Raw genomic sequence first — 25,854 nt, forward strand, 5'->3', positions numbered from 1 at the left:
TCTGTGAAGATTACACCGTTCTTCAACAAAATAAATAATGGTTAGGAAGAAGGCTTCAAAAGTATACTACCTATGAAAGCAAAGATATGCATCCCAAAGGGATGATTTTGAAAAGTGATAGGTTCCAAGTTTGTAGATTTAGTAGAGTTGTGTATAGTACAATATAGGCACTTTTCTCCAGAGTAAACAACCTTCCCTCAATTCCAAATCAATAAATTTTGGGGACAATAGTTAAAGCTGCCACACAGAAAGGGCTGTCAGAGATCACTTGAGTCTCAAAGTTAAATAAATAAGGCCAGTACTGTGACACATGCATTGGTAAAGAGGTAAGCGGTCATCACAAACAAATGCTTCCCCAGTAGTGACTGCTATCCAGAGGTTGGAAAACATATTCCAAACAGAAATTGTTTTCAAATACCTGTTATATATGTTTAAACAAAGCAATATTTTTAGATGGTCACTCACTTACATTGAATCAAAGCCAGCTAAGGTTGAAGAAAGCATTTTTACCATTACATGACTGTCAGAAAGCAAAAAGTACTGCCTAAATTTAAATTTTCTCTTCATCCTATTTTGGGAATTTTAAAATCAGATCTATATTTTAACTCCTACCAATAGTTTGAATCATGTTTCAGCTCATAAAAGATTTGAAAAGAAAGATTATGCCAAACACTAGAAGCAACGAATTATAAAGGTATATGTGAATACATTTACATTGATAATAGCAGTGCAACAAATAATCTAAAAACAATATTTCTGAAGCTAGTACTCCAGGAGCCAATTTACCAAACAAATAAGAATTTGTCAAAAATGAGATAACCCAGTACAATTTATTCCTTCACTCATTCTCCATTAAGATCTGCCGCTTAACTTTTCGCATTAATGTTTGATATGGATGGGTCATAGGTCATCAGGAATTAGGACAAATTACATGATGCCCACATGTTCTATATTTGACACCCATCACTTTGTTCATTAAATCTTAAAAATTATTGATTTGCCTACATCATAAAGTGGCAAGTGCCTTTCATGCTCATCTCAACATACATACTTCAGTCAAAGGAAAGACATATGGCTCACTCCTCATTCATGCTTATTCAAAAATGAAAAATAAAAAAAGAAATTAAAAAAATGGAACTCCTTACTGTGGTACTAACCATCCTAGCGGATGGGGGATTTGCCCTACAGTGCCCGGTGATAGCGGATAATAAGGAGATATATCTGGAGGGTGCGGAGGCCGTGGAATTCCTAGGGAAGAGGAAAAGGAAGTATCATAAAAATTGGGTCAGGACAGAAAAAAGGGGAAAAGAAAGGAGGCAGGAAAGTCATACAAATCTCTACACCATGAGCAACACTCTTTCTGCCTTTTATAACTCTACTTCCTATTCTCAAGACATGGCCTTCACTTGTCCTTCCCAGAGCAGCCTACTTAGTACAGTAAGCAAATGAGACTCAGCTACAGAAGTAGGACATTTGATCTGTTTTCTTCCCCACAGTCAAAGACCATGCAGGACTTTGTTCTTCCAAAGCCTGAAAAGGATGGAGGCTCCCATCACACTTTCATTTTGTACAATCATATGTGTCGTCTCCTTGTGCGGCCACCTTTGGGTCACAGAAAAGTACTTTCTAAAATAAACCATTGTATGGCTGGGTGTCATCCTGTTTTTGAAAGGTTATATAGAATACATTTTCTCCAGTTACTTTAGTTTTTAATTCTTGTTTATTTACACACTAATATCTTGATGGAGCAAAAAATGAATTCTGAGACACTGGATCAAAATAAAGACTGAGAAGCATATTTCAGGGTGGAGTGACTCATTTAAATACTATGGAGTATTATCAGACTTCACAAATTAAGAAGAAAAAATGTGTTTTTAGAGACAAAGATCTAGACCAATATAATGATCCCCACCTAAAACATACCTAAAAGTGTGAATGAAACTTTGGAGCACATAAATATTTCACTTGCTCTTCACTTGAAGCATGGTTAATGTTATTTTTGCATCCAATTCAACTGTGGGTAATGCCACACAGGTTGACTGTGGGTCATCTAGCTATCATTAACTACATAAATGCTCAAAAAAAATTTAGTCATTGGGAGAAGGATGAACTTGTATATGATAGTGAAAGGACTGTAAGAGTGTGTGTGTAATTCTGCAGTTCATCACTTAATCAAGATGACATAAGATACCAGATTAAACTAGTAATAGTAATGTGAGAGATCTGAATATGTTAAAATAGTGGAAATTATCTCTCAGCCTTGGACTTGTCACTGTCAACTGTTTTGCATAGTATAAAACAACAAACCTGGGTCTTCTGTTGAACTTACACTCAAATGCAGTGTTTCCAAGCTTTCTAATTAGTGTACATGCATTTTCAATTGTTTTAATAAAAGGTCAAACTCCACCCTTTTTTGTATACACTCAAACATACACTGGTCTCTTAAATATGTCTGATTTATTGAGCAATAGAAAATGTGTCTGAAAATGATTTTGGTTGCTCTTATAGTTTTTGTTTGTTATTTTATTTATTGTCATTAAAAATGTTGTGGCATATCTGCTGGTTCTTAATTGTATGAGCTTTAATATGCCTTAACTAGTTATGGTTGAAAGGTGCACAGTTCAACAACTTTGCTGGAGATAACCAAGTATTGTTCTGATCTGTGTCTTGGATGGGCTACCTCTAGGGAAACCTATGTATTATATTTATTCATTTGTTGCAATAGTTATACTTAAATTTCCTCTACAATGGGGAGTCAAAGCAGCTTCCAGAATCATTCTTCCTTCCAATTTATCTTCACAATAACAACCCTGTGAGGCAGATTCAACTTAGATAAAGTACAGCTGGCTCAAGACCAGTACTTATTTACTTCATTATCTTTCTTCCCAATGGGATGTCAAAGTGGTGTACATAAGGTTGCCAGGTCTGATTCAGGAAATACCTGGGGACTTTGGGAGTGGAGCCAGGAGACTTTGGGAGCGGAGTAAGGAACAGGGTTGTGAGAAGCACGACAGAACTCCAAAGGGAGTTCTGGCCATCACATTTAAAGGGACCACACTCCTTTTACATTCCTTCTTTTCACTGGAAATAACGTAGGAGGGGCACCTTATTTTTGGGGCCACAGAATTGGACTCCCTGGTCCAATCTTTTTGAAACTTAGGGGCTTTTTTGAGGCGAGGTACCAGATGCTATGCTGAAAATTTGGTGATTCTACCTCAAAAAACAGCCCATCCAGAGTCCAAGATACCCCCAGATCAATTCTCCATTATACCCTATGGGGATTGGTCTCCATAGGATATAATGGAGTGCCCAGCAGACATTCAACCCCCTCCCCCGCTTTCTGATAACCCTGAAGTAGGGGAAGGGCCTCTAAACCTGGGGATCTTCTGCCCCCAATTGGGGATTGGCAACCTTGGCTGTATATCATTCTTCTGTCCTCGCTTTTATCGTGACAACAATTTGGTAAGGTAGGTTAGGCTGACAGTGTGTGACTTCCCCAAAATTCCATGACAGAGTGGAGATTTAGATCCTAGTCTGACACTCTAGCAACTATACCATGTAGGCCACTTAGAGTTCCATGATGAAAGAAAAGTAGTATATAAATGTAATAAAATCCATATTATTAAATGTCAACTGACTGGTTTATTTACAATGCCTTTCTGCTGTCCTTTAGGAACAGAGTATTCTGTATTTTGAGAGAGACAAAATGATGAAGTCCTTGAAACATTTCATTTGGAGTTCTAGTAAGTTCTCTGGGACTTCATATGATTCCAGTTTACAGATTATATCTTGCAATATTTACGCCCTTGAACTTTCTCAAGTAAGTACCACAGGGCTGGGTCATCAAGAGAACCAAACTCCAAACAATATAGCAAAAGCAGAATTAAGAACAGGGAGTATTACAATGAAGAGGCACTGTATTCACAACTGAAAAAACTATTTTTTTAAGTCACTGAGAAAGTTTTAAATCTTTAAATTAAATCTCCCTGTGTGACATTTCCAGGCAGACACAGCTTTTTATCCATTACAAAAACCAAACAGATTAACTAGGCTTTAACCATACAATTTGCTGTTTGCACACTTGAAAGAATGTTCGCAGAAGAAAAGCAAATAGTCTAGAGACACTAATCATATGTTTACAATAATCATTTAAAAACTACTTCCTGTACTACAATTATTTAAATAGGTGTTAGACTATACTACCAAAGCCATGTGCTTGCAATACCCAAAGATTGCTGGATGAGGTTCTTTCAAATGTATGTAAAGTTAGTTTTACGTACAATCTAAAAGAAGCCCAATTGTGGCATTTAAAAAAATAATAATAATGTGCCAGTTCATTCATTCATGTGCTGAAGCTTGGATACATAATCTACGTATGTTAATCTCGACTAGAGCAATTTTATAACAATGACATGTATTCATGATTTCAGATTCACTTTTTAATTAACTTTCAGGGATTTAGACTAACAAAAAAAAAAGTCCTCTGAGGACTTTGTGCAGTCTGAAGAACAAAGACTGTACCTCTATTTCATTCTCTAGGGCAACAGGCTAACAAGATTGTATATGTATAGTATATGTATATTTGTGTGTCTGGTCTTTAATCAATAAACATAGTTTACAGTGCCTTGTGTGCATAATTAGTATGCTTTGAACTGGAATAAAAGTATCTAGAATGTTGCAGGTTGGTTAAAAAATCACAAGAGAACATCCAATCCTGTTAAGTGAGAATTACAAAAGATCATTTAACATGCAATCAAAGATCATGGATATTAATCATTGGCCATAATATGGAGGACAGACAAATCTGGAATGAATTCCTCTTAAAACAATTCTATTTTTTTTTAAATTTAAATAGTCAAAATCTATGGACACTATTAAGTGTCCATAGATTTTGACTTTTTACATTAAAAAAAATAGAATTATGAATACCTAAAGTACAGTATAATCACACACAAATATTAGGACAGACTAATTTATATCAATTAACTGGTAGACTGAATAAACAAAACTCTTAATCTAAATATAATAATCTAAATAATCATAATCTAAATATAATATCAAGTAATGACATCAAAATGAGATGTTCTAACTTTCAAAACACAGTCTAGTCAGGACAGAAGAAGTTAGCAATTTCAATTTGTACTGCTTGCTCTACAATGGAAGCATCATTTTTCTCTTCCCCAGAATATTTCTTCAAAATGCTTTAAAAGTGTTTAATTAACACAATTAGTCAAAATATTCCAGCAAGAATTGATCTTCAGAAGAGTACTTGCTCAATATTACAATCTGCTGCATGGCCTACTATAAAAAGGAACACTACTTACTATGAGCTTTTATTTATTGTTTTTTTTGTCAATATATTCAATTGCCCATAGTAATCATGAATGTCAGAAATGAAACTGCACTGTAGTTATTTAGCTGTTATCACTAAGATAGAATTTAAGGCCTTAATGACATGATACAGTATCAGAATACAGTATCCCTGTAGTAAGCATTTTGTTACCTATAACAAAAATGCTAATTTTATCTAATTATATTTTCTTCTAAACAAATATTCTTCTTGGCTGATATAGCTACATGGTATTTTAGGACATTTCTTTACCACTCCCCAACACTAAAGCCTTCTCCAATTTATCTCTGCAACAATCCTTTCAACCTACCTGTTTTTGGATCTACGTCGGCTGGTAAATGTGGAGGAGGATTGCCCGGTGTGAAGTGTTCATTGCTGTATGTAATAAGTGGCGTAAGAGGATGTACATGGTGTGGGTGCTGCACAACTGGGACTTTGTTAGACTGTGAAAAGAAAAAAAAGGAATGGAAAAGATTCTGCATTAGCAAAGCTACTAAACACAGATCTAGGTAGTTAAGAAACGCAACCCCAACACTGACAAAAGTACACCCAGTATGAAATCTCATCAAAACATCTTTAATTGATGTATCTTTTCTCCTAAAGCTCTGGTGTGCATTAAGAACAATTACCTTTGTGTTAAGGACCCCTCTTGGGGTTACAGCACCTAACCAGCAACTGAAGCTCTCCTGAACTGCTTAAGAAGGATCAGACATAAATTACAAAAATCATCTGGATGAGTCGCGATATTGCTGATAAAGTTTGTGTCCACTGACACCTTTAAGACCAACAAAATTGTATTCAAGGTATATGTTTTCATGCACAAGCACACCTTACCCAGCACTTGAGGAAAAAGTGCCTTTATGAAAAGAGGGTTTTAAAAAAACAAAACAAAACAAAAATGACTTAGTTTAAGGCAGGCTGCTCCCCTGGGGAAATGTAATGGGCCATAACATCATGAAACTAGGAAGTCTACCAGGCATTGACTGTTATCAGGGTAAGATATATCAAACTAACTTTTGCCTATATGTAATGGTCCACGATGGTATATGTAAACTGCTGACACACAGACCTCACCCACACCCAACAGTGAGTTCTACAGAGTTCATTTCAGGACACACAGATCTGGTCACTGGTGAGACCCATATGTCAGCAGTTCAAAACTTTTATTATTAGCAGATTGTAGAAGCTAGATCCAATCTTGCAATTGCTATATCTAGTAACAGCTTTTATTTTGTTTTTAAGAGAAAGACCCTTTTATAGAAAGTATGACGAAGGCCTGACAATTACAATTTCAGTAGCACGAGGGACAGCAAACTTCCTCTTGTTCCCTGTTCACATCACTGTATGCATGTACATATCCTTATTGCTTTTTGAATATGAAATACCATACATTTTTCCTTTTTATGACAGAGCCAACTGCATCAGAAATCTTGAGATATGGTTTATATCACTTTTGAGTACTTGAAGCACAATCCTAACCAGTTACACCATTCTAGATCCACTGAAGTCACTTAGGAGTCTTCTTTTACAGTGCAATCCTGCACTAATAGTACATTACAGAGAAAGGAAGTTGCTGCTAAATACTATGAGATACTTGATAAATTGTCAAGTCATCATCAGCACATCTATAGCATCAAATGGACAAGGATAAAAAAAATAAAATAATTGTATAAAAATATTTTAAAACTTTATCCTGAAACTGCACTCGCTGGAAAACGTGCTAATATAAAATTTTGCTATTACAGTTCCATGGAATGTTATCATTAACATGAGAGAGAATAGAAGCAAAAAATAAAGAATGACTACAGTTTGTTCAGTACAGTCTCATCTGTAAATTCTCCTCACAGGTTAACTAAGAAAAAATTAAGCTGAAACAAGCAAAGTGCTGAACCATTTACTGCAAGTAATCCAATTGCAACCCCCATCCCTTATTCCCTATAGAGGATTTACACTAAAATCCTACAACAGGGACATTTAACCAGATTAGGTAGCAACAAAGATAAAGAGGCTAGTATTAGATGACGAATGGATTAGAGTCAAGTTTCATTTCAGAATGTGTCTTCATTCCCTTTTATTACTTTAAGTAAGGAACAATTTGCATTAACATCAAGTAAAAGGAATCACATTAAAAGAATCCGGGACAGAGCATTGGTGCCCCTGAGCGCCACCTCAGTCCAGGAGATGTCAGTGTGTTCACTATTATCCTCATTTAAGAAGAGCAACGGCAAGTCTATAAAGGGATAAATATTTCAGCACATACCAGTAAACCTGTATTTTTCTGCTCCCCCCCCCTAAAAATGTGTTTCTACGGATCTCCTTTCAATTGTTTTGTGCACTTTTTTTACCAACCATTTTTAGGAATCTACATGCATGAGACAGTGGGTTTTTTTCATGACTTACAGTAGAAAAAACAGAGGGCAGAAGGAGAGGATTTTTAATATACTAAGAAAAGCCTCAGTTAAAATTCTGACACTGAATAACTAAATGGCCTCAGTGAAGTCCCTCCATCTCTTCCCCATATCTGTAAAACAGGAATAAATTCAGTTTACAGTGTAAATCTGTGCACATTTATTTAGAAGTAAATCCTACCATTCATTGGTTTTTACTCCCAGTTAAGTTTGTACAAGATTACTGCCATGCCTTGTTAGGAACAGGCAATAAAGACAGTAACCACTTTTTATTGGTTTTGTTTTATACTGCCTTGATTTAGAAGTCATTTTGGAAGAGCTGGTAATAGGTTAAAAAGTCTTTGAAAATGTATTAAGTGCTATGTCAATGAATAATCTGAATTAAAGAGGTATGGAGTGGAAACAATGCCTTGAAATCTTTCAAAATCCTGTTCAAAAGTTCTAATGAAGCTATTTTTCAGAACTATCAATTGTCAAGAAAAATGTATGTTGATCAGTTTTATCCAAGGGATTACAAAATATCAGAAGAAAAGCTTAACTATAATAAAGCTCCTAGTAGCAAAGACTATTTTACTATTAATACTTTCTCTTCAACAGATTTTGTTGAATCAAATATATCTGTGCACTTCTGCTTCCTTCCCTTCTTGTCCCCTCATTCTAGATATGCTTACAGGAGGTATAGTATGAGAGTATAAGAATATAAGCAAATGTGAAGCTTTTAAGCACCAGTCAACAACATATAACATGAAAATACAGCACACAAATTACCCAGAAATCTTTGATGCCTCTTACAGCTCAGTCTAATCCACTGATCAGGGGTGTGCATATCAAAAAAATAATTAGATTAATTAATTTGGGGTCCAGATTTGGAAACAGCATGCTTTTTTGTTATCCCAGATTTTTAGGACTTTATAATTTTGGGATTCCTCCCCCCACAAGTCCTGAAAATTCAGGACAATTTTAGCAATTCCCTCCATTCACCCTCTCCAGGACAGCAGGAATAGGGAGGGACAGGAAGATGGTCTTGCCAAACAGCTGTTTGGTGGGGGTCTTCTTCCATTTAAACTTTAAAGGTCCATTATTTTCTTTGTACATGCCTTGTCACTAAAATTAAAGGCCAGATCTGCCCCTACAGAATATAACAGCCCTTTAATATTTCAAGCAACTGGACATGCTGACCAATAACTGATGGGGTAGCCCACAAGAAAAAGTGGAGCCATTATTTCATATGGACTGTAGAGAGATGTAGGTCTTGGATTTTGGTGGCCAGGTCTTATAACAGAAAAGTGCCCCAAACCCAAAACATTTCTGAAATTCTGGGACATAAATTTTTATTATTTCTGGAAATTCCTGGCTTATTTTTACCTGGGGTATATTCGAATGCAGACCCTACCACAGCTGTTTATGGTCTGGAGAAACCAAAAAAGGTATAATCCAGGGGTGGTCAAACTGTGGCTTGGGAGCCACATGTGGCTCTTTGACACATATTGTGTGGCTCTTGAAGCCCCCCACCTCACCCCATTGGCTGGCTTGGAGACTGCATTTAAAGTTACAGTTGCTTTCTTTCCACCTCCACCCATCTATTTGCTTTCCTTCCTTCTCAAACATATGACATCTATTCTATGTGGCTCTTACATTAAGCAAGTTTGGCCACCCCTGGCATAATCCAATGCTGGAAACTCTGTTATGGGTTGACCCAGTTGATTCATGTGTTATTACAATAATTCACAGTTGAAACAACTGGTTCAATCGAGTATCAACAAGATGGCTTAGATACTAAAGGAAATGTGAGATGGCACCTTCCAAGGTGCTCTGAAGGATCATACTAAAGTAGTAGGAGAAAAATGATGCATAAATAAAATATTGCTAAAGAAACAGTGTGAAGTTGATCTTTTAGATCTTTATCTTGGGTATATCGTTTTCTTTCATTCAAGAGGTGCCCTGAATATATTGCTTATGATGGAGAGCTTACAGTATATCCATGACTGGAGATCTTTCCTCTGTACCTGAATCTAAACACTCTCCCAGAAGCTGCTGTTTGTACCACAGAATGGCAAATAGCAGCAGGAGATGAGGATGACTTAGATTAGAAAATCAGCACATAGACAGGGTTCAACACATTGCCCCACTGACCCATATCTGGGCCCCCTAACAGCTCTGTACTTAAAACAACAACCACCAGGAGATCCAATAATGGACTCTAAGTTATTATCTCCTTGTTCAGGTAAATAAGATGAGCACACTGACTTTTCTTTCAGCATATCAGAAACAATAATATTGTGCCACAACTTCAGGCACGTACACCAGTGCAAATCTTTAAGAAGAAAGTGTTGTGACTTCTGCATTGTTAGCAGATAATGAAACCAACTATTCCACAAATGAAGTGACTACTTTGTTTTCCTTTTACTCTCATGCTGTTCTGAGTTCTGCCATGCCATTCCCAGTACCTGGAACGATGTTCTCTTGTCACTGGCGAAAATGTGTTCTTGCTGGTTCCTCTTATGATCTCATACTTCTAGTAACATTCCTCTTGAAACGCCATAGCTCCACTTTCTCCTACAGAATTTACGATGGTTTATTTATTTCCCCTCTCCTATCAAACACTCATTTGTCTCTTATTTGCAATATTCCCCTTATTTCCCATACATTTGAATTCAAGTATCAAGCTTTTGGTTAGAAGCCTATATATTTGCTTTATATGTTGTGCTACTGCTGGTGTTAAAATCCATGTGAAGTAGTAGCAAAAACATTATTATACATAATTAAAACTAGCCAATCTATATTAAAATGATCAAGCTCTCTCTCTTTGAAGTTTCAATTAAGTTTTTGTTGCTAATATAAAGGCACATCCACTGAAAGAGGAAGGGTGGGCAAAGACATCTCTGCTCAGTTTAAATATAGCCAAAATAATGTGCATGAGGAAGGCACAAACAATTTTGGAAGCACTTCTGGTTGTGTAACAAACATGGTTGGCTTTAAAAGTAGAATTATGGAATTATATTAAATAAGCTTTCTTGAGGGGAAAAAGCACAGGAGACTATTAGTAATGTGAGTGATGAGAAGATTAATCCTGCATTTGCTTTTCTCTTTGAAGTGAACAGGGGTTTTGCCTCAGTAAGAAGAGCAGTATCCAAGACTATAAAAGGTAAGTCACAGAAATTAGATTAAAAAGGCCTATTAGGTCATCTTAGCCCATTCCCTCTAGCTGATGCATGATTGTCTTCTACAGTATATTTTCCTCTTACTTTGTTCATCCTTATTTTATAATAAAAGCTAATAACTATTCTGAGGAAAATTGAACTTCTCCAAAAACAGCAGCGCCCCCCCCCCCAAATTATTAATGGATATCACAGTAGGTTTTTATATGTTTGGTACACATATTTTAGAATCACTAGAAAGAAAATGGAACAAGAGCAAAATAAGGAAATAGGCATTTTTCGGGTTTTAAACTTGGGTGACTGAAAAAATAAAAAAAATACAAACAATGGGAAAAGTTTGTTTTTCCTTGATTGCCTTGCCTCAAGCAAAACAGATTACATTGCACTCATGGAATCAACAATGAAGTCACCAAACAGGAATTAGAAATGATTTAACACATGCATACACAAAGATAACATAAACCATAGACAAGGTATTCCCATTGGAAATTTAAACTGAACTGTATTTGAAAGCACAGATATTTTTGAGGTAATTCCTATATATTCTTCCAACAGCGTTAGGTAAAAAAACCCCTCAAGGTATTACAATATATATGCTGGGGACACTTTGTTAACATAAGTAAATGTATAAGTTGTTAATGCTCATGACCTGAGAGCTTTCAATAGTAACAAATCTAGTTCATGGCTCAGTTCATGGGTCCACAATCTGGAAAATCAACCCCTTACCTTTCAGGTTTACTTAAACCAAAAGGTCTGTTAACCTGCAAGATTTGAAGAGGTCTGTTGACCTCTTCATCCTGGACATCCATTATACTACACTGTTTATATTTTGGATTGTGGCAAGAGAAAGAATTTTCTATTCTAGGCCTATATAGTCCTGTTTTTGCCCCTGAAAAGAACTGGAAGCTCACGGTTTGCCTTTAAACCTCTTAAATCACCATATACTGAAAGAGGGGAAAAATGAACAACTCATCTGCCTGTCTTTTTATGCCATCTCATTTCTTCTACATACTCTCTCTTTTCTGCAGAATAAAAATTGGATGTGAAACTTAAACTGCTTTAAACCTAGTGCACTAAAGGAAAAACAAAACAAATTTACACTGAAGACCTGCTCCTTCGTGGGATGTTGCAAAAGTGCTACAGTAATTTTGAATTACTAAGCCCCTCCAGCCATGACTCTACAACAACTAAGGATGACTTTTGCAACATATTTAAAATTAAAAACTGGTATACATTTTCCAAATGCACTTACTAAATCATAATTATGATAGCCAGTAAAATATTAATAGAAGATGCCATATTTATGACCTAACACTCTCTACCTTTTATTCTCAGGATAGACAAATAACTTTCATTTAAACCTTTATAAAATTTATTGTCAAGGATAAATCATTTCAGTGGGAGAACAGAATAAAGAATATTTTAAACCTTTCTTTAGACTAATACTTGAATTCAAAGAACTGAAAAACAAAAATAAGACAGATGCCCGTACATAGGGATTGTAAAATGTAAGCTGTTTTAAGAGATAGCCCTTAACTGAAAATGATTGTTACTTATTCTAGAACATCAGCAACATATAATCTATCTTAATTGTCGGGGCATCTCAAATAATGGGCAGTGATCCTCCCCCACCCAATACAATCTTGAAATATTCTGTATTTTAATTTTTAAAAATGTAAACCATAACATAGTTGCTCCTAACAGTTATAGTCATAGGTTTAAAAACAACAACAACAACATATGTCTAATTTGAAGTCAGGTATACAAACAAAGCCTTCCAAAGCTGCGGTTATAGTAGATTCTGCTTATCTAGCCAATGTGCAATTTATTGAAATGAAGGATACATTCACATTTGACTAAGCATCTTCTAAAAAAAATTACTACTCTTTAACCCATTATTGATGATACAGTGCTCTGAACCCTTTAAAATTTTAATATAATTTATTTCTGCCTATTGTAACTGAGGGCAAGGCCTCTATTGATAGCCATGGCTTTCCTATACTTTTTTAAAAATGGCTCATTTTCTTCCTTTACAAAAATTATGGCAGGAGCACTGACAACCACGTGTAGGGACAATACCCCACTTAAGCCAGAGTTTTTAAAAAGCCAACACATACACATATACCACTTTTTTTTGGGGGGGGGGGGGGAGACTTCCTTTCTGCTTTTCTTTCAATGGCTATTTCCTGGCTGGAGGATTGTTCCCATCAATAAGAGCCTACCTGCCATAGTAAAAGCCAGTCAGCTTATACAATTAACTACTCAAATAAATCAAGCCAATTTCTTATTCCAAAATGCCTCACAGCTCATTTAAATAAAGATATGGGGAGATGTCCACTCAGATCCTATGTCCTGTCATCCACTCCCACCTGACATTTTATGTACTCTTTGCCTATAGCAAGATGCACAAAACCAACAATTGAGATGACAAGTCATTTCCACTTAACAAAGGAAACATACATTAAGGCCACAATCCTGAACACACATAATAGAATTTAGGGGGATTTACTTTTAAGTAAGAATGCCTAGGATTAGACTGTAGCTGAAGTAATGAGGTGATCATTAACTTTCTTTTGTGAAAGAATTCTGTGTATAGCATTATAAACAAATGTTTATTATAACCCAGACCATATTTTTGAAGGAACTGCATCCTTACCTTTAATTGTTCTTTAGTATGGAAAGATATATAAAGGTGTTTTTTTTGAAGAAAACACTGAGGCAATACCACATTCTAAATATTAAAATGCAAATGGAATATGGTTTTGCAGGTTTATGAAATGTAATTGCTCAAACAAGAAAAGGCTGGGTAGAAACAACATCAACCAGTTATTATTCAAGAACTGAAAGTTCATTGAACAGAATTTTCATAATTTCATTTAATTCAACAGATATTTCCTAACTTTCCTAACTTCATTATCAGGGGAAACTAATGGTACTCCTATTGGTCTTGGTCTATTATTTAAAATGTTGACAATTTAAATCAGTTTGGGTAGACACAAAAACTCAGCCTGGTTTTATCAACATGGGAATTTGTAATGGCAAAATGGATGATGCTAGATCACACAAAAAATATTGCTTTTTTTTAGCTTTACACTTTATGCATCCCGTGTACATATTTGGATATTTACAGGTAGATTATACAATCAAACGGAAACCAATTTAAACAAAAATGTATAACAATAAGACTGAAGGGCAAGGAAATATTTATAGTTAAGAAATTGTCTTCAAAAGTGGTAACGAAAAGTACATGTAGCACATTTCTGTTACAAAGACAAATAAAAATTAAGTCTGAAGCAACAGTGTGAAATAGGATATGGCTATGATCAGAAATAATGTTGCCTTACTTCAAATGTACTTACGTGGATACTTATTTTCAGTTTATTTAATATGAATAACTACTAATGTAATGGCAATTTAAATGATTTAGCTTTAGATTTTTACATTAGCAAAATTCTTGTATAGCCATTTATTATCTTGTGTGTGAACTCTGCAGTGTCCTCTCATGTGTACACAGAATAACACTCCCAAAACACCACTGGGGGCAGGAAAAACAGGACAACAGAATAGAGCAATAGCCAAAAGAATATTATCACATTAGTATGTGAGGCTGTTTGGTATTTCTTAAAAGAAATCAATGGAGAGGACCAGTATTGCTACAATTTACATAGTTTTTTTTTTTTCCTGAAAAGAAGATAGCATTGGAAAACTTCAAATTCAATATACAAGCTTCCCTAAGATCATATCATATGTCAAATGTACTTCTATTTTAAAATTACCACATATACTAAAATGAAGTGTGCTACAGTTGTGACTAATACCTGAAATAACAGATTCCATCTATAAATAGAAGCATATTACATAAACATATCAACTCTGCACACATTCTAAATAGTGAGTCTTAAATGGAACAAAAGTCACAAAAATTAATGGTAAGATGAACATGAAAAAATTTAAAAATATAAATTTTATTGCTTAGCTTTACAATAATTTTTGATGATATTGAACCCCCCCCACCCCCGCTGCATATACAATGAGGCCTAAACCTGAGCAGCATATAACTCAGTAATTACTACATCACAATTCTGTTAGAGGATGTGTTTTTAAAACTAAAGCCTTGTAGCATGTTCCCTCTTGTACATATTTAGGATTATAAGTTTGTAAAGGGCAAAAAGAACCCCACAATAGGCAAAATAAATTCTGGATTTCTTTTGAATATATACAATTACTGCATAAAAGTTACCTACTCTTCTTTTAGAGTTTGTGAAACAATAAGTTATAGTAATTTACCTTTTCCCCACAGTCAGATATATTTGCATTCAACATCCTTAAAATAACAATTCAAAAGATGATTTTAGACAAGTTTACACAAAAATTGCGAGAAAAATAACATTAAAGAAATAAAGGAATGTGGAGAAAACTCTATGGAATTATAATACTGCAACAGTGAACATTCTAAACACGCAATTGTTAAAAACTGAGGACATGAAATCCAAAAAAGTTATTAACACCAACTACATTTGTTAGACTAAAATCAGTCTTTACTCTTAAAGCAGAAAAAATAAGTAAACACCTTTTTAAATTGTCTGAAGCATGTATTTAAGCAGCAATAATTCTATGTTACACGATATGCGTATATGTACCTATCACAGTTCATGTTAGCCACAAAATCTACATATGCAGACATACCACATTTTCTTTTGTTATTAATTAATATTCAGCATCTTTAATTTTAAAAGCAATGCAATGAGCTGTACATAGCCCTTTCCCTAGGACAACATTCTACAAAGAAGAGAGGAAAATCTATTCAAAAACAAGGAAAGTGAAGGAAAATATCCCCTCCAAGCATCTTTAAAAATTCTTCCATGGCTTTCAATGTGAACAGTCACGCTTTCTGTTGTTTTGTAACTAATATAGCATGATAAGAACTGTCAATGACAAGTCATTCTATACCCCTCCCCCATTCTGACTCTTACTGTATTATTTTTTAACGTATTGAACAAAGGTCACAGCTTGAATTGACTGTTTTATCTTTGTTTTAAAAATATATATTTCCACAGACTCAAATAACCCCCCCCACACACAAACAGTTCAAGACTAAAAAGCATGCACAGGCATTCATATCCACAAGCATGCACACAACACATACACACGCCCACACACACACAAAAATGCTACTCACCCAGCAATTCAAATTGAGATGCCAACAGCCAAACTGCTGGAATAGAGAGAATCCAGAGGCAAGTGCTCCTCCTTTACCACTCAGATCTTCCATTCCCACTAAAATTGCATCCCTCGGGTACATAGCAGCTTTTTCGTTCCCACTCTTAATCTCAAAAAACTTTTTTTCTTCCCTGTCTAGATGCCAATTGTACTGGCTTTGTATTATTTCCCTTGTAGCTTTTCACCTTCTCTCTTCCTCCCATCCCCTGCCCGTGTTTTCATTTAAAGTACGGTCCTAAAAGATCAAGATGTTCCCAGTTTTGAGGCCTGGCGTTTCTGAATGCTCAAGATCCATTGTGACATCGGATGTTGGCTGAGAGCAGCGTCTTATTTTATAAGAGACTGCTTTGGATATCAAAACTTAGAATAATCTCTCCTTTTTTCTTATACACAAATTCTCTTGCTGCTCCCCCCCCCCCCCGGTGTGTCTGCTATGGATAGCAAAAAATCAGTTACCTTGGAAATCAATGACAGCACTACTACAACTCAGATAGTACAGGTAACATTAAGTGTCGTGAGGCAACAACAGATAGCCATGAGGGAGCATAAACACCTAAGTGTAGTAGGCAGTCACTTTATCTGAGATATTGTCAGAGCCCACCAAACAATTTTCTTAGGGCAAGAGCCTCAGGAAGAAGTTGATTTTTTTGTCACTGATACAAGAATGGTATTTAGTGGGTCTTTATCATTAGAGCATTCTCCCCGCCTCAACTTGTTTCAGTATTGAAAAGTATACTCCTTGTTTTCTACCAATTGCCTTATATGAAAGCAATACAAAGCTTATCACATACAATGCTTCATTTTCTAAAGCACTTCCCTGCAGGCATTATAGTTTAAAGTTTCCCTGAGCAAGGGCAAAAAGAGACTTCTGTTTTCTTAGCAAATTAAACAACAGTGACTTCTTTCCTGACAGCTTCTAAGTTATCAATGTTAGCTATTTTTTTTCTTAATAGGTACTTACTTTAGACAGAAAAAAATTCCAAGGGAAACTCATTTTAGCAGTGAAATGTATGTGATGCAAATCTACAGCAATTGCTGCTCAAAACAGCAGTTAGACAAATAAAAACCACTTAAACATGAGGAAAAGCTAACAATGAACAATTTCACATACAGAATCATCATTAGTTGATAACCAAGTGATTTTTATGAGAGCAAAAAGTTCCTACACTAACACAAAACCTACACTAACCAAATGCAATTACATGTAGTTCCAGAAGATGCATGAAGATCCATCCCAAATGTCTGAATTACGGCACATAATATTACAACTTGCACATTAAAAAAAAAAAAACACTTGATATGAGACATCACAGAGCCCTTCATAACTGTCATGTTGCATTTATTACAGGTTGTACAGACTGATTCGTAGTGCAAAAAGTAGATATAAAATTGTAAGAATTTGGAGAGACTCGTCAAAAGAGAGAGAAGAAATTCTGTTTGCTTTTCGTACCACCATCCTTTTCCATAGTTATCTGGCCTTTGCACATAAAGTGTCAGCCAGCAACCGTTAAGGCCCTTAATACCAAAACAAAACCCTGCAATTTCTCTTTACATGGCAATAACAAAAGCAACGAGGCTCCAGTTTGACAAGTAAAAAGCTCCAACAACACAGCAACTAATTGCCTTCCCTCCCTCTATTCACAGTGGCCACCACACTCCAGCGGCTGCTTTTGTCACACGTGCAATTTCTTAAGTAAACTGCAAGTTCTCTTGCTGGTGATGGACAGTTCCCAATCATTTAGCAACAATAACTTAAAAGTGCAGCAAACAGGATGGGCAGCTTTTAAAATGAAGCGTTGCTTCTGAGCTGTCCCAAAAACAAAAGTGTGAGGGAAACTATATAATAATAAACATTGCGGAATCTTTTTTTTCTTATTTTGGACAGTGCATTCACAAATAGTTTGCTACGAGAACAGATCTGAACTTGTTACCTGGATTTATCTAGTTATCCTGCAATGAAATTTTCCCAAAATGCTTAGTGTTGTAGGGCCAAGTATTCCTGTGTTTGTGTGGGGGGGAGGCGGGGGGGAGACAGAGTAAGAAAGAAAGAAGTACAGCCTTAGGAAAGGAAATGTAACTTATTAATAAACAAATATTTAAAAAGCAGTAAAGGCAACTTTGTTATTTCCTCTGTGGAGGCACTGAACCCTCTTGCTGCAATGAAGTAGCAGTTAGACCAATCGAGACTACTATTCATATTGCACATTCTTAGGTTCTGTATACATACATTAAAGCAAACTTTAATATCAATGGCAACAGGGGGACTGTAGCTGCCACAATATTTTCTAAAAGACTTGGAAAACTATTAAACAGTTTGCTTCCCTTAGTCAACTTTTTTTGTGAAACAAAGTAGATGGCCTTACCTGTCAGAAACACAGAATCAAATAAACTACATAAAATATTGTACATCTCCAAGAAAAAAAATTGCACATCTTCTTTAGAAACAGTAACAGAGATCACATTAGTAATCTTGAAATTCATAAACTGAAAGGCATTTTTCTTTATCCAAAAACTCTTTGCTAACCCATCAATCCTAAAATTCTTCAAACTGACAGAAAATACCATGTAACAGAAACATGCAATAGAAATTACATCAGCACATACACATTAAAAGCAATGCTTCATTCTTCTAGCCCTTGTGTGAAAGGATAAAATGTATGGCTTACCATTTACAACAGTTTTAATCAGGATGCTTCACGCTGCCTGGTTTCAAGCATGCTGCTGCTTGTTATATTAATATACCTACATGATGTGTATTAAGACTGCCGTTGGTTGATCCACTGGAGGGCAGCACCCTACCTAAGCCATTCACCACTCTGAGCTGCACTGAACAGACAAACACACAGGAACCAGATCAGCAACGCCAGCTCTTCAGAAAAGATGCTCAAGTCCAGTTCCATTCATATAATTATCTCGCTTGGTAGGGAAAGGAACAATACTGCACCTCTCCCTGATTCAATAACAATCCACAAAAAGTGTGTGTGTGTGTGGGGGGGGGAGCTTTCATTTCTCTCCCCTTTCCTCAAAACTTTGCATATTCAGTCAAAAGAACAAAAGCTGATATTTGTTTGCCGACTAGGCAAATATAAAGGCGATCTTAGTTCTCCAAAGTTCACCTGACTTGGTGAAAGCACAGCTTTGCTGTTCATCAGTCAAATTAAGCTTTAATGGCTATTTGATGCCACTCAGTAGAAGAAAACCCCAGTTCGATTTCAGTAAAAGATGGAAGATTGTTCCGCTATTTTTTCCCTGTGCACAAAAATTCATCCAGCCCCAAATTCTTGTCAACAGGAATAAATGAATTATGTTTTTAGAATAACTTTTTTTCCCAAAAGAAGTATAGCATATTTGGCTAAAAAGAACAAAAAATGAGAAGCACTAAGCATATAATTTTTGCTATTGCTTAAGTAAAAATCACAAAAGTTGCAGATGTCTTCCTTTAAAGCGAATGGTCCTAACACATATTAAACCACCGCTGCGCATCTTCTAAGCATAGTAGGAAAAAATGACTATTGATCTTCAAATAGCGATAATTGAAAAGATCAAAAAGATTAAACAAAATCATAAATGTGCTGACTTACCATGCTATGCTTTTTTTTGTTGCAACTTTGTAGAAATTTCACTCAAAGAAACTGCATCTGAGGTGTCAAATTTTTTAGCGGAGTGTGATCGTATTACTTCCGCCGCCCTGCCTTCCAATGCTTCAGAACTTTTTTCCCTTTCTCTTTTTTGTTTGTGGTACCTAGCTTTTTGCTATAGACTTTAAAAGCCTTCAGCTCAGCAAACCAGCACAAATTATCTTGCCACCTTGCGTAGCTCTGATGCTTTGGCCGCTAACTTTGGAAGGCCCTTTACTACTGCATCAAAATTAGCATTGTCAAAGCAGTTAATGAATATTAATATTGTATTTGTCATTGGAGCTGGCCCGTTGCTGAACTCCGAGTCATCCATCAGGGACAAGATTAAGAACACAATTATTTCTGACTGACAGGGACCAAATCTGCTAGAATTTTTTTTTTTAACAATTCAGGGGGAAAAAACCCCACAATATCATCATCTTAAGGTGTTTCCCAAGAGACAGGGAACCAGATTAATACTCTTTTAATGAAGTACAGATCATTGGGGGGGGGGGGAACCATTCAAGCTATTTCGTTCTGGTGGCTGTTAGTTTTTTGTTTTTTTTAATGCATGCTGCATATCTTTTTCAACAGCTGTCCAGATATTTATTCATACTGTTCTAAGCAAAGGACTACTTTTTCTGAACTCTTTTCCTTTTAAAAAAACATAGAAGGAGCAATTCATCCCATCTGGGGTATTTTCCCATGTCTTCACTTCTACTATAGCAGCTCAGAAAAGACAGCACAGTAAATAATTCCTACACAAATTTGACAAGAGACACCTTCATCAGCTACAATTCCTTCTCCCCCAATTCCCTAGTTCCCGAGTACTGTCTCACTCACTTTATTTTGGATGAACCATTACATTTACAGAAACTCTTAAATTCCCTTTCAGTGGTGACATCTTTCTGTAACAAATACATAGGAAACAACAAGAGAATCCACGAATAACCATGAACTAAGAGATGAACAGTCTCTTTTTCGGATTCAGACAGAGAAAATACGTGTTAATTCAGTAAGGTCCCAACTTTTGAATTTTGAGAGCTAATCTTTATACTTAATGACCAATAAGGGAAACATAAAAGCGAAAAGAGTCAATGGATAAATGGGAACAGATACTTCAAAAATTTTGAGAAATGACCACACAAAGTTTAAATACTAGACAAGTCAACATCCATTTATTTTAAATGAATCAAATCTTAAAAGCTGCTGCTTACCTGTTAAACAAATCTGTTTTCATTCTGTTCAATTCACAACCATACGCTTGCAAAAAGATTAATTGATTATATATCAGGGTATTTGATTTTTAGAGATGCATTTTAGAACATACCTTCAGTAGTTTCTTTCATAGAGACTGCTCCCAAGATCACGTTTTTAAGCCTTCCCCCCCCCTCATTTTTGGGAACTTTATTTTAAAACGTGGTAAAAAAGGAAAAGGGGATAAAAATGACAGATGTGATAGCTAATCTGTCCAGTGAATCATGGGGGTCTAGGTAAAGCTGCTGTGGCTACTGAGCTAATCTACAGCTCCCACTGACCAGCCTACTGGCCCCCTAATACCATTATCAACCCTTAGATGAACATTCTAAATTAGAGTTTTGTTCCAAAAGGGTGTGAAGTTGACCTCTGGTGCAACAAAAGCTCTGTCATACATACAGATGGAAAAGTCCTTATGATTTTGTTTAACAGTCTTTTTTTAGGGGAATTATTCATTTGTGAATATATGTGCCGCTCCTGTCTGTATGTAGTTTTTATGGATACTATCAACTGTGTTTTGTCAACACCCCACTGATAGTTTTATCTTAACACACCACTTTGGAACTATTCTGATCTTTTGATATACAAGTTTTTCAATATTACCTGAATATTGGTTTGAATCTGTTATGTTGTAAAGCAAGAAAATGTTATTTAATAGAATATGAACTGCATTCTTTAATTTAACATTGACTGTATAGATATTTCACTATTTTAGTCTAGTAGAAAAAAGTATTTAATAGAATGAAATATCCGTATATCCTTATTGTGTACAAGCAAAACGAAACCATTCACAGAGAATGAAAAGCATGTTGTTTAGAGGTGGAATGTTAATAATGTATATTAAAAATGGTGAAAAGAAGGTGCAATAAAATAAAAATACATACACTTATGGCTTATATTTATTTAGGCAGCCTCTCAAAATAATTTTTGAGTGTGAACTAGCAGCACTACAACAGGAGGAAAACTGGGTAGAAAATAATAAAGACATGAACATTTTCCTACATATGCTTGCCTTCTTTTAGGCTAATAGAGGCAAAACATCATCAAGATATATTGTGCTTTCAGTTTTATGTCTATTTAGTCTGTATTAATTGGAAATTTACTTCAATAGTTGTAGTCCTGAACCCAACACTTGCCACAACACAGAGACATTAGTTTACAGTCTCCCTCTATAAAGCAAACATCTCATTTCCCACTTAATAATAGGTTGCAAATTTTAAGGTCAATATTTACAGTTTGAGGTTTTGTGGATACCAATCATCACCATCAGGCACCTATCCCCATCTCAGTTCTTAATAGGCTGCTTTCTCTGCCTCTCTCTGCTTCCCCAGCACGACTGCATCAGCACTAGTATCAAATTAACTCTCCGACTTTGAAACTTATTGATCTGCTATTAAGACACCAGTGAACCTGATGAAATGAGTGCTGTAGGTGCAGTCAAGACTTCAAAGTCTCACACAGCCACATAAAACAAGTGCCTTTGATCCTAACTCCGATCTGCTGAGGGTTTAAAGCCCAATTCTCCCTAAGCTGCCCTTCTCACTCGTCATGTCTGATGTCTTACCAACCAGCGACTTGATAATGTTAATAATGCAAATTTTAGCAAATGATTTTTACATTGGCAAAATTAATTATATGAATTTATGCCCCTTTCAATTTGAACATCTGAAGTACAACAAAAATTATGGAAGCAATTACACTTATAAAAAGAATCCTTAGTCATGTTCTACTTTCAAAACACCACAGATGCTTTTTAGCATTTGTATAGAAAAAGTTAGACTGAAATACCTGATATTTAGTACAATTAGCCTGAGTTCTGCTGTAAGTTACACAATTGGCAAATTGGGTGTAATTAAGTAAATAGTGGAATCTAACGGGTAATTGCAATTTCACATATTTCCCCCTTTTAGCCAGTCCTAGCAATAAAGACCCATTGTTTATCCTCTGCATTCCACTTATATTCATTCAATACATTATATTAAATAACAGCTATTATTAAAAATATATGCTCTATATAGATTATAGATAACAGCTATTAAATAACAGCTATTATTAAGAATATACGATCTTCAGGATATATGCTTATTATGAGCAGATGATTTGTCACACTTTATACAAAGAGAGGCAAGCATTATGTTGCATGAAAAAACACAGAACAAATCAAAGTTTAAATCCTAAAGATTATGGGTGTAAATTCCTTGAGATTTATAATTTCTCATATATTCCAAATGATTTAATTAACTAGTAGATTTTATAAGCATTTTATTAAATAATTACATACGTCACAAATCTAATACAATTTAAAGGTAGAAAATCTGTGGTAAATATTTTCTTCAAACCTCTGCTCTTTGCCATCAAAGACATACATATTATTCAATCAGCTACCTCATGTGCTTGCAGAGCACAACAGCAACATTGCTTTATAGTCGACTGATAGTAAAATATCCAATATTAGTACAATTTTCGGGGAAAACAATCAAAAGATACTTTCAACACCATCAGCACTTGAAAATAATTTTAAACTAACTAAAAGCAGCTGCAACATTCATTGCTTTAAAGTTGTTACTAAGGGCATAGAAAATGAGAAATCTCTCAGTACATTTGATTTTTCCAATAAAGTGCTTCTGGAAAAATTACTGTGAAATCATAATACAAAAACCTTTAAAATAGGCTCTTTAATTGTATACTACACACCAAAATATTACTGTTGATGACATTATGTTTTTTTGAATACTTCTGTAACAAAATCTAGATTAAGGGAGAAAAAAAGCCTTAAAAGATATTGCTATGTTGATACTCACTTAACCTACTTGCAATTCTAAAGAAGTCAACACTTGATTGTGACAATGTTCAAAAGAATTTCCTATGCCACAAGCACAGTAAAAACTTTCACCAATTAGTGCAGGAAAAAAGGAGGGAAAAGCCACAGCGCTGGTGCTCAAAGAGCCAGGCCTTGCGGCAAAGCTGTCATGTCGAGTGGATTGATCAACAGGACCACAATTTCTAATGGCATGTTGTCATGAAAAGTCAGCCACGGGGAGCCACCTGCTTTTCTGCTCATAGACAGCTAGGGAAAGGAAGGGGGAGCCTTTCATACCTAGCTTTCCTAGACCCTTTTGCTAGCAATTTTGGAAAGGGTCTCCTGATTTTTATTCAGTAGGAATATGTCATGTCTCCAATCATAATACCCAGCCTCTAAGATTACAGTTGCAGGAAGGGTGGAATTCTCTTCTACTCTTTCTCAATATTCCGCCTCCTTTTAAAAAACATGATGGAAGAATAAATGTTATCTTCACTCTCACACATCATCCCAGATCTAAAACAATTTCTATTCTATCTCTAAATGAATCAGGTTTACCAATACCTTTATAACACGTCTGAAGACAATGCAAAGGAGGGCATCTTCTTTTACCATCAAAAGACATGTTATGTTTTATTTGATATAAAACAGAGTACTTGTATTGTTTCAGTTTGGATGCCACAATTCTTTTAAGAATCTACTATTAACTCTGAGGTTGCTATGCTTTATGTGCAGAAGTCTGCCACTGACAAAGTTGATAAATAGTTTTCATTTTTAAAGAGTCTGGTTACTCCTTCATATATGGAAGGCAAACACTATTTAACTGCTTGATGGAAGAACCTTAATTAAAATTTCAAGGACCATCCTCAGATTTACTAACAAATTGAGAGTCATGTTACCCCTTAACCATTCTAGAGAAATGTGTTGACCTATAGTTTGCACTCTGGGGCACACAAATATTTCATCCTTGGAATGCACGGTAAGGCCACATATTTTAGTGACCTACATATTACGAACGGAATACTGCTACAGTAATTATAGTTCAGCTGAACAGAAATGTAACATTGTGTTACAGTAGAACAGAAACATGTTAATCTAAGCTACAAATATCTGTCATTTCTTTCTACATTTTAAGGAAACTCAGAACCTTTATTCATGAGAACTTCAATGTTGACCAGACATAGGATCCATTTGAGCAAAGTAGTATTGCTACCTGTTTATTTGAAAAGCTCTAAAACAAAAGAAACAGTAATAATGTGCAGTATCTGCTAATTTATGTTACCAAAACAAATGGTCATGTATAGCAGAAAAAAGTCAAATAAAAGTTAAAGAACTTTCAAGTTCATGTAAGCAACCCCCAATTGGCATGCAAATCACGTACTGTAACCTTTTATCGGTGCAGCCTCTGGTCTCATCAGTCGATGAAATTCTCAGCCCGCGGCAACAGCTTAGCCGAGGGACGCAGACCAATGAGAAAATATTCATTGTGTTAGCATTTCAAATGGCGAGAAAGGCAGAAGAAGCGCTAACTGATCACTGCCCATGGAATTAATTGGATATTCCAAGAATAATGTCTCTCAGTGAAGATCCTTGGAGGCCAACCGCAAGTAGAGACCGCATTTTGTGCGGTGCCTTCAAAAAAGACCGCTTGGGGATAGTGGACATATTAGGGGTTTAGCAAATTTCCCTAAAGGCCAAAAAATAATCAGATGCACTGAACCAAACTCAGTTAATCCATTCCATAATTATATACACAAAATCCAATAAACTTTGTCATATTACTGGAAAATTAAACTATTACAGCAAAGTCATTGGTATTGTGCGTTAATTTGGGATTTGCTTTAGGTTTGAGGAAAACTTTGGTTAAAGAAAGTTCAGAGGATATAGTGGTTTAGAGTCTAGAGAGGGGATAATGTGTAGATGGAGCCTTCTGTTTTCTTTGGGAATTTTGTAGATGCCATACTGCTTCCTTTCTTTAAGTAGGAGAGATTTACGTTTCCGCTTTATTGCACACAGTCCAAGCATATGCAATGACCGTACGTGA

At 35.6% G+C, this 25,854-nt stretch overlaps 1 protein-coding gene across 46 annotated transcripts in view; it reads right to left on the minus strand.

Annotated features, from left to right (window-relative positions):
- TCF7L2 (transcription factor 7 like 2) overlaps positions 1 to 25,854 on the minus strand; it is a 302,775-nt gene that overhangs the window by 27,539 nt on the left and 249,382 nt on the right. For 44 of the 46 annotated variants that reach the window (XR_009555569.1, XR_009555568.1, XR_009555566.1 and 41 more), the window contains 2 exons: positions 5,661 to 5,793; positions 1,146 to 1,248 (listed from right to left, as the gene is read on the minus strand). Coding sequence is in view for 42 of the 46 variants with exons in the window: in XM_060241625.1 (XP_060097608.1) it covers positions 1,146 to 1,248; positions 5,661 to 5,793 (236 nt within the window). In the remaining 4 variants the exon portion in view is untranslated. Of the gene's footprint in view, positions 1 to 1,145; positions 1,249 to 5,660; positions 5,794 to 16,095; positions 16,336 to 25,854 lie in introns of those variants that run through there. The other 2 variants (XM_060241627.1, XM_060241626.1) reach the window with 1 other exon arrangement.

This window comes from Heteronotia binoei, chromosome 6 (genome assembly GCF_032191835.1).
Source record: "Heteronotia binoei isolate CCM8104 ecotype False Entrance Well chromosome 6, APGP_CSIRO_Hbin_v1, whole genome shotgun sequence".
In the NCBI taxonomy this organism is placed as follows: Eukaryota; Metazoa; Chordata; class Lepidosauria; order Squamata; family Gekkonidae; genus Heteronotia; species Heteronotia binoei.